We start from the raw sequence: 9,012 nt of genomic DNA, 5'->3' as shown, positions 1-9,012 counted from the left end.
ACAGTGACATTAAAATGTCAACGCATAATATCAACTCATTATATTAAAGTTCAACAAAATTATGTGTTGACATTTATAATATACTGCGATGATGAGTTAGCAAGTTAGCAACTTGAGAAAGTTAGCAATGATCACACCCCATTAATTGGATTATTGCTATTGATATTCCTTAGATATAAGATAAAATGATACCATTGAATCATAAAAGCACTTGGCTAGATCACAAACCACGCCATTACTTGCACAATAGAGAATATAACAACAGCTCCAGGAATCAAACATACAACATACTGATATCAACTCCACAATGGTAATAACAAACTCTTCCCAGTCTGTTTTTACGTGGCTAATACTAAGCATTGGGGTCAAGAAATCCAGCCAGTTTTCAGAACTCTCTCACAGCAGAAAAACGACTTAAGGAGTATTAAGTATTTCCAAATACATATGTAACGAAGCATAGGAAACGCAGCACACGGTAGGGGGAGTCGAGTGGGTACCAGCTCTATTCTCTTCACATGTCCTCCTCGGCCTCTTCTTCATCCTGGTCGTACTCATCTTCATCGTCAGCTGTAGCATCCTGGTACTGCTGGTACTCAGAGACGAGGTCGTTCATGTTGCTCTCAGCCTCGGTGAACTCCATCTCGTCCATTCCTTCACCTGTGTACCAATGCAAGAAAGCCTTCCTCCTAAACATAGCTGTGAACTGCTCGCTCACTCTTCTGAACATCTCTTGAATGGAGGTCGAGTTCCCGATGAAGGTGGATGCCATCGAAAGACCTCTTGGAGGGATGTCACACACGCTGGATTTCACATTGTTGGGGATCCACTCCACGAAGTAGGAGGAGTTCTTGTTCTGGACATTAATCATCTGCTCGTCCACTTCCTTGGTGCTCATTTTGCCCCTGAACATGGCTGACGCAGTGAGGTAACGCCCATGGCGTGGGTCAGCAGCACACATCATGTTCTTTGAATCCCACATTTGTTGGGTAAGCTCTGGAACAGTCAGAGCACGGTATTGCTGAGAGCCACGAGATGTCAGAGGAGCGAACCCCACCATGAAAAAGTGCAGCCTGGGGAACGGAATGAGGTTAACAGCAAGCTTTCGCAGATCAGAGTTGAGTTGACCAGGGAATCGAAGACAGCAAGTAACTCCACTCATTGTTGCAGAAATCAAGTGGTTTAGATCACCAACTGTGGAAAAAGTGAAAATATGTAAGCAAGTGTGTCACAAAATTTTTAGAAGTAAAATAGTAACAGCAATAGAATTGTGCAAATAACTATGAGCCCAGGTCACGTAGTAAATATATACGAATAACTAAGAGCTTAATTGATCAATAGAAGGCATGTAACTTGAGAGGCAAAAGAGATTGGTATTTATCCAAAATTCAACATAATGCAAAGGACAAGTTAAAGATAAATTAGTACTCCATTAACAAACTTCATCAATTTACGGCAACATATACACATTGAAAGGTAAAATGTTTGTTCAATATTTGAATTTTGAAATGGACCATAAGCAGTGTTTTCCGACGGAATTTCAAATTTAGGATCATATAGCATTTTATTAGTAATTTAGAATCAACCAAACAACAAAACACAAAGAACAGCAGCATAAATTAAAATCATAGTAATGATTTCCTATAACCAAGTTAGTAGATACGTAATGCCAGTCAACCATAAACATTTTCAAACATCTTTTATGATCTATCTTAAATCAACAAACGGGTTAAGGATAAAATGATTGCAGATAGCAAGAGTAAAGACATTAAGGCAACAATAAATAAAGCATAGGCATGAAGTATTAATGAGTTATACTCACAGCTAGGAGTGGTAAGTTTGAGAGTCCTAAAGCAAATATCATATAAAGCTTCATTGTCAAGGACCATGCATTCATCGGCATTCTCAACAAGTTGATGCACTGAGAGGGTGGCATTGTAAGGCTCAACAACTGTGTCTGAGACCTTGGGGGAAGGGAACACAGAAAATGTGAGCATCATCCTATCAGGGTATTCTTCCCGGATCTTGGAGATCAGCAGAGTACCCATACCAGAACCAGTTCCTCCACCAAGTGAGTGACACACCTGGAAACCTACAGAAACGAAGCAAAGAGATTCAACCAATAGTTAGAACACACCAAGATTTCCATCAAGAAAGTAAAACAAACTCGTAAAGCTATGTCAGTAGCAGATCACCTTGAAGGCAGTCACAATTCTCAGCCTCCTTTCTCACTACATCTAGAACAGAGTCAATCAGCTCAGCTCCCTCCGTGTAATGGCCTTTCGCCCAATTGTTTCCAGCACCAGACTGGCCGAAAACAAAGTTATCAGGCCTGAAGATCTGACCATACGGTCCAGTGCGGACACTGTCCATGGTTCCCGGCTCGAGATCCATAAGCACCGCCCTAGGCACAAACCTGCCACATGATGCCTCATTGTAGTACACATTGACACGCTCCAGTTGCAAATCGGAAGTACCAGCATATCGTCCAGTTGGATCTATGCCGTGTTCTTCGCACACAACCTCCCAAAATTTGGAACCAATCTGGTTCCCGCATTGGCCTCCCTGAACATGAAGGATTTCTCTCATTTTCCTGTAGGATAAACCGCCATCATTATTAAATTTTCACCAAAACCATTTTTAGCAGCTAAATCAGCATTCACGAATAAGAAACCATAGTGAACACAATCAAATTCAAAATGTGTTACTTCGGAAACATTTTGCAACATTGTCTAATGTAAATATTTAAGCTAAATCTTCAATTTCTTTGTAGATCTCGCACTAGATCGAAACAGGCATCTAATACATTGATCTCAGTCAGATCTGCAGATTTCAGTACGAGAAATCTCACAGATCTCAGTCAGATCTGCAGATTCAGGATAAAAACACTTTAAACATACAACGACCTGCTTCAACTAAAGGCGATACCGCCGCTACATCATTCTATAATTCATCGACAGTTTAAAATTTAAAAAAATTAGTGATAATTCGAAATGACATTGGTTCATTCAACGAACATGATCTACTACTAACACGAACCACAAGGAAAATGGAGACATCAAAGCTTGAAACCAAATCTATAAATGTAGGCCAAAAACAGCGAATATCATGCAAATGCAGACTAGATCTGAGCTCCAGTAACACGGAATCGAAAGAAAAATCACCTGTAAGTTAGCGGTAGTAATCAGCAGGTGATCGAGTAGGAAGTATCGATACTCGATCGATAAGAGAGAGAGAGAGAGAGAGAGAGAGAGAGAGAGAGAGAGAGAGAGGGAGGGAGGGAGTGAGTGAGTAGTGAGAGAGAGCGTGTGAGGGAAATGTTAGACCTTTGAGTTATTTTATATTTACCGAAGCCGGCTTTCATTATTTCCGTCCACCTGCAAGTGAGCTATTTGATCCAAATAATGAACGGCTTAGATGGGATCGACCGATTTCGAAAGTGAAGTTTCATTTTTCTGAGATTATAAAATGGGAATTTACCAAAATATCGTTTTTCAATCAAACTAGCCGTCGGCCTCACGCTTTTTTTAATTCGCTTCATCTCTTCTCTTGATCATCTTAATTACGCTAAAGCTCAAAAGAGGTAGACAAATAAATACAATTATACTTTTTAAGTAAAATTATCTATTTTTTAATTTACATTAAACCATATTTAAATTACTTTTTCAAACAAGTAAGTGAATAGTAGAATATTTTTTGAAGTTTGAGTTTATATAAATGGTTTGTATAAAATCATAATTTGAAGTATATCTGCACTAAAATAGATTTGAATTTAATATAAATGGAGATACTCTTTCACTATCTGTGGATCCCAATTTTTAATTATTAAATTATATTCGTGACGTAGTTAAAATATAAAATTCATAAAAATCTAAAAAATAAATATTTATACATTTAAATAAAGAAAAATTATATAAACATGAAGTGAATCAAATTGGAATCTTGTTTTTGTTGTTCATTTTAGGGATGCTTATTCGGTTGGTTCGGTTTCTAACTGAACTAAAAAACTAGTTAAACGGTTTTAGTCCTTTAGAATTGTAGCAATCCAGGAAGCGAAACCAGACCGAATAAGCTTTCGATTCCTACGCTAATCGACCGGTTAATGTAAGAAACGAAAAACCAATTGTCTCCTTCAATTTTAATTGGTTGGTTCATATAAAAATATAAAATTTAATGCCTAAAAAAGGTAAAAATTCAACACCTAAAATATAATAATTCATAAATTCAAGACCCAAAATTTGAAATCTAACAGGAAACAAACTACTAACCAACAATATTTATTATCCAACACCTAAAACTTTAAATAATTAAATATCTTAAAAAATTCAATAAATCAATACCTAAAAATTGAAATGTAGGGTTAGAATTTAGAATTTGAAATTTGAATTAGTAAGTACTCCCTCCGTCCCCAAAGAATATGCACTTTGGGTTCGATACGAGTTTTAATGTAAAATTGTTAGTGGAGAATGAATCCCACCAAAATTAGAAAGTGCATATTCTTGTGGGACGAACTAAAAAGGAAAGAATGTATATTCTTGTGAGACGGATAGAGTATTATCTTAGTAATACATTATAAAATTAAAATTGATATTCATTACGGTTCTGGATAAAAATTAAAATTGATATTCATTACTAGGTGGAACCATGAACCGATTAAGACAAAATCTTGAAACCAATATTCCAATTCCCGGTTCTTCACATAACAGGTTAACATCCATCCAATTCCCGATTAACTGAGAATCGGATAATCGAATAAGCAGACCTAGTTTATATTCACATTAAAGATGAAGTTAGTGTGAAATAATTCCAGCCTGAAGTAAAGCTCGAAGAGGGAGAGGCTAAGTGTGGAGTCAAAACTGAAGTATTTCGAGGTTGCATATTTCACTCCTTCCCCTCAATGGAGGTTGTCGTCGTCGAGGTCCTCCACCACAACAACACCAATGTCCTCATTGCCCAAATTTCACTGATTTTGTGAGTAGGCAAGGGAAATGCAACCTCGACAGCAATACGCTGTCGGGTTTTTGCGTTGGACCACCCTTGAACACTGGGAATTAGTCGATGATAGGATGAGGATGAGTGTTTGAAATGGCTGTGGTGGGGGTTAGAGAGAAGATCTCTTAATATGGGTGGTGCGGTCGCACCGTTGGAGACTGTAGCATGTTGTTCCTGCGGCCACCAGAGGGGAAAATCGCTCACATTCTAAAGTTTGTGATATTTAATACTCCATCTGTCCCATATCATTTGAAATGACACAAAAATTAATACACAATTACTAAAGTAAGAGAGAGGAAAATGATGATAGTTAGAGTAGTGTTAGTTAATAGTAGAACTCACATTATTATTAGTGTTTAATGAGTAGTAACGGTGGGCCATAGTGGTACAAGTTGTAAATACATTGATGCATATGAGTAATGAGTTAAGGACAACTTTCTATAAATGGAAATACTCATACTTTTACAGGACAGACGAAAATGATACACATATTTTTATAGGAATGTGGGAATACCACTTTTAAAGTTCGTGGGAATTTCGGCCAATTTGATGATTTTAGAGACTACTATCCTTGTTTTCAAATTTGAGCTAAAAAGTGTCTACGATAATTAGAAATAACCAAACTAGACATGCTAAAAGCCCAATAAAAATTAAGATAATGTAGATTATTCAAAACTGGTTGTTGTTTTTCTATACTTTAAATCAACGCATTTTTTTTTGTTTTCAAGGATTTAAATTATGAAATTTCATTTTATACTAAAATAATTTTAGTATTTTCATCATGTGCTAAGTTGTATTGAAACATCCCTAGTGAAGTCGTTATGCGATCTCACCAGCCGAATAGGTCCTATAGTATTTTCCAATATAGATAGGCCTAGTTCACGCACTATAACAGAGAATGTGTAATTGTTCTAACAAATCCAAATAAGAATTGTTCTGCTACAACCTTACAACAAATGGACATAAATCATCATAAGGAAACAAAATCAAAACACAAAGTTCGACTATGTGTTATGATCTTTACGGGTATAAATCACATATGTTGGTTAAGAATTGCTCTGGAATTCAGTCCTTCCAACGTTATAACCTAAATTCCAAGTATCATCGATGATTCTGCAAGTAATCAAAACTCAGAGGCTGCTGACACAAGGGAGGTTGGTATACACAAAGAAGTAATTGATGTACAATTTATTAGCATTATAAAAATCTACAATCATACAGAGTAGATTTATTATAGCTAAAGGTAAGTACAAATTATCGAAGAACATAACCTTATTTTTTTGGTTAACCGAGAACAGAACCTTATTTTTTTGGTTCTCGGTTTGAACCGAGGACCGAAGGGTTAAAATGGAAGAACCGTAATAGTTGATTGAGTTTTAGTTTTTCACTATATTCATTTTAATCTATCATTTATTAACAATATAAAAGTTAAAATTAAAACTAAAAAAGACCATAAGTCACTGACAGTGAAGAACCGCAATGGCTCTCTCTAAAAAAAGAAATGACGCTGCTCTTTCCTCCTCGCCACTCTTCTCTGTTGCTGCACCGACTACCGCTGCTTCTTCGACCATCGTTGCTGCTCTGCTTCTCCACACTAAGGTATGTAATTGAATTCTTAAGCTTTGTTGAATCCTGATTTCTAAAGCTTTGTTGAATCCTTAAGCTTGTTGTATTCTTAAGATTTATTTAACATTCTATTGACCGATTCTTCATTTAGACATTTTGTAACAACCCACAACTTTGAAAGGATTTTACGAGGTAAAATAAAAACACGTTGTAGCTGATGTTGCACTATTTAGGAAAAACACATAAAGTTTTTAGAATCTTATGTCAAGCCTAAGAAATCCAGATAAGACATCCAATAATTATTGTTGGTTAGTTAACATTATTTTCAGTTACTATAAAGAGAATAACTTCGAAGTATAAGTTGTATTGTCCGATACATAGAAATGAAAGTCTGATAAATACAAAACAATCAAATCATAATCTTATCTAAATCAAATAATGTTAATTCTACTCCAAGATTTCTTCTATATTTTAAATTAAAATCATTTATCAATTAATCATTAAAGTTTGATTATTATATATTACTCCCTCCGTCCGTGAATAGGAGTCCCGTTTTTCCATTTTAGTCCGTCCGCGAATAGAAGTCTCGGTTCACTTTTACCATAAATGGTAATTGGGCCCCACATTCCACTAACTCATTCCACTTACATTTAATTTAAAACTAATATGTACAAGGGGGACCCATATTCCACTAACTCTTTTCCACCCACTTTTCTTAACATTTCTTAAAACCCGTGGCGCTAAGGAATGAGACTTCTAATGACGAACGGAGGGAGTAGTTGATAGATGTACATGTAGAGTGAAGGCATACAATGAGCCAAACTGAATCTGGGGTCTGATTCAAACTGTTCGTTGCCTATCAGGACAATGTCCAAATTCTTTTATATTACCACCATTATCTTCGTCTTTGAAATAGCTTCGCGTGGTACCTTGTACGCTTCAATCGGAGCTCGGATAAAGAAGTTATGGCCATTTGATGAAGGCTGAGCGGAGCAGTGCGAACCCGGCGAAAACGCCTGATCCGGGCGTTTTTGGACTAAGCATGTTTGCGAAACACGTTTTTGGACTAAACACGTTTTTGCTCATTACACATTTTTGGACTAAACATGTTTTTGCTCATTAGACTTGAATCATTCTACACCTATATCAAAAGCACATATTTTGGGATTAATTCGTCAACCTAATCGCGTGCACTGAACATGTTTGCGACGTATAGTTCACAGTCAGCTGAACACTTGTTCCATGAACTAACTTTCAAAGATATTAAATTCTTGCGGAAGCGCGGGAATAAAAAATCATCTACTATATAAACTTACCTAATCTATTGTTAAATTATCCTCTGAACAAATCAAATTCAATAACACATCAATTGATTAGTCCATCAAGTCTATGTTAAAGAGACGATAAACAAGGATTAAACATCTATAACGATAGTCGATAGATGCCTCTAAAGTGATAGATTCCAACACAAAAAAAAATCAACGATGTCAAAACGTGAGTTCAAAAGTGTAGATACATTCAAACAAGCTTAAATCACAACTTGGAGCAACATTGAGAGTTTAGCCTAAACACATGGTAGAAATCACAATAAAAACCATAGGAAGCATGCTCTGGTTGAGTGGAATGGATATTCGAAGATGGTTCGTCGGAATGTTGGCCGTAATTTCTTCCTTCTCTTCTTCCTCCTCTCTTTCTCTTTTTCTCTCTCTCTTTTCTCGTGTCTAGATATGTTAAAACGATATATTAGTCCATCAAGTTTATGTTAAAGAGACGATAATTAAGGATTAAACATCTATAACGATAGAGGCCTCTAAAGTGATAGATTCCAACATAAAAAAACATCAACGATGTCAAAACGTGAATTCAAAGGTGTAGATACATTCAAACAAGCCCAAATCACAACTTGGGGCAACATTGAGAGTTTAGCCTAAACACATGGTAGAAATCACAATGAAAACCATAGGAAGCATGCTCTCATTGAGTGGAATGGAGATTCGGAGATGGTTCGTCAGAATGTTGGCCGTTATTTCTTCCTTCTCTTCTTCCTCCTCTCTTTCTCTCTTTTTCTCTCTCTTTTCTCGTGTCTGAATATGCCTGAATGCCCTAAAAAACTACTCCAGAAACCAATTTGAAAACTAAAATTCGGCAATTTCTGAGAAAACTAATATATGTTTTAACCTTACCGCTAATTTATTAGTACAACATGTGTTTATATTACACTTGTATATCAAATGCCATTATAGGTAAAGTGGTACTCCCTCTCCCTCTGCCCGTGAATAGGAGTCTCGTTCGCTAATAGGAGTCCCGGTTCACTTTTACCATAAATGGTAATAGGATCCCACCGTCCACTAACTCATTTCACTCACATTTCATTTAAAACTAATATATATAAGTGGGACCTCTATTCCACAAATTTTTTCCACTCACTTTTCTTAACATTCCTTAAAACTCGTACAT

General features: G+C 36.3%; 1 protein-coding gene across 1 annotated transcript; it reads right to left on the bottom strand.

Moving 5' to 3' along the window:
* Nucleotides 1–216: 216 nt before the first annotated feature.
* On the bottom strand, nucleotides 217–3,320 carry LOC121805313 (tubulin beta chain-like). The gene is made up of 4 exons (XM_042205119.1): nucleotides 3,162–3,320; nucleotides 2,193–2,590; nucleotides 1,820–2,089; nucleotides 217–1,191 (listed from the first exon to the last, which is right to left on the bottom strand). Exons 2-4 carry the CDS (start codon nucleotides 2,584–2,586, stop codon nucleotides 512–514), a joined length of 1,344 nt encoding a protein of 447 aa, XP_042061053.1. The 5' UTR covers nucleotides 2,587–2,590; nucleotides 3,162–3,320; the 3' UTR covers nucleotides 217–511.
* Nucleotides 3,321–9,012: the final 5,692 nt, after the last annotated feature.

Source organism: Salvia splendens, chromosome 5, assembly GCF_004379255.2.
Source record: "Salvia splendens isolate huo1 chromosome 5, SspV2, whole genome shotgun sequence".
Taxonomy (NCBI): Eukaryota; Viridiplantae; Streptophyta; class Magnoliopsida; order Lamiales; family Lamiaceae; genus Salvia; species Salvia splendens.
This window is presented reverse-complemented; position numbering and strand designations above follow the sequence as displayed.

Coding starts and splice junctions, on each gene's coding strand:
- LOC121805313 (XM_042205119.1), bottom strand. CDS start 2,586: ATGAGAGAAATCCTTCATGTTCAGGGAGGCCAATGCGGGAACCAGATT. Junction 2,090..2,192: donor GAATTGTGACTGCCTTCAAG/GTGATCTGCTAC, acceptor TCGTTTCTGTAG/GTTTCCAGGTGTGTCACTCA. Junction 1,192..1,819: donor CAAACTTACCACTCCTAGCT/GTGAGTATAACT, acceptor CTTTTTCCACAG/TTGGTGATCTAAACCACTTG.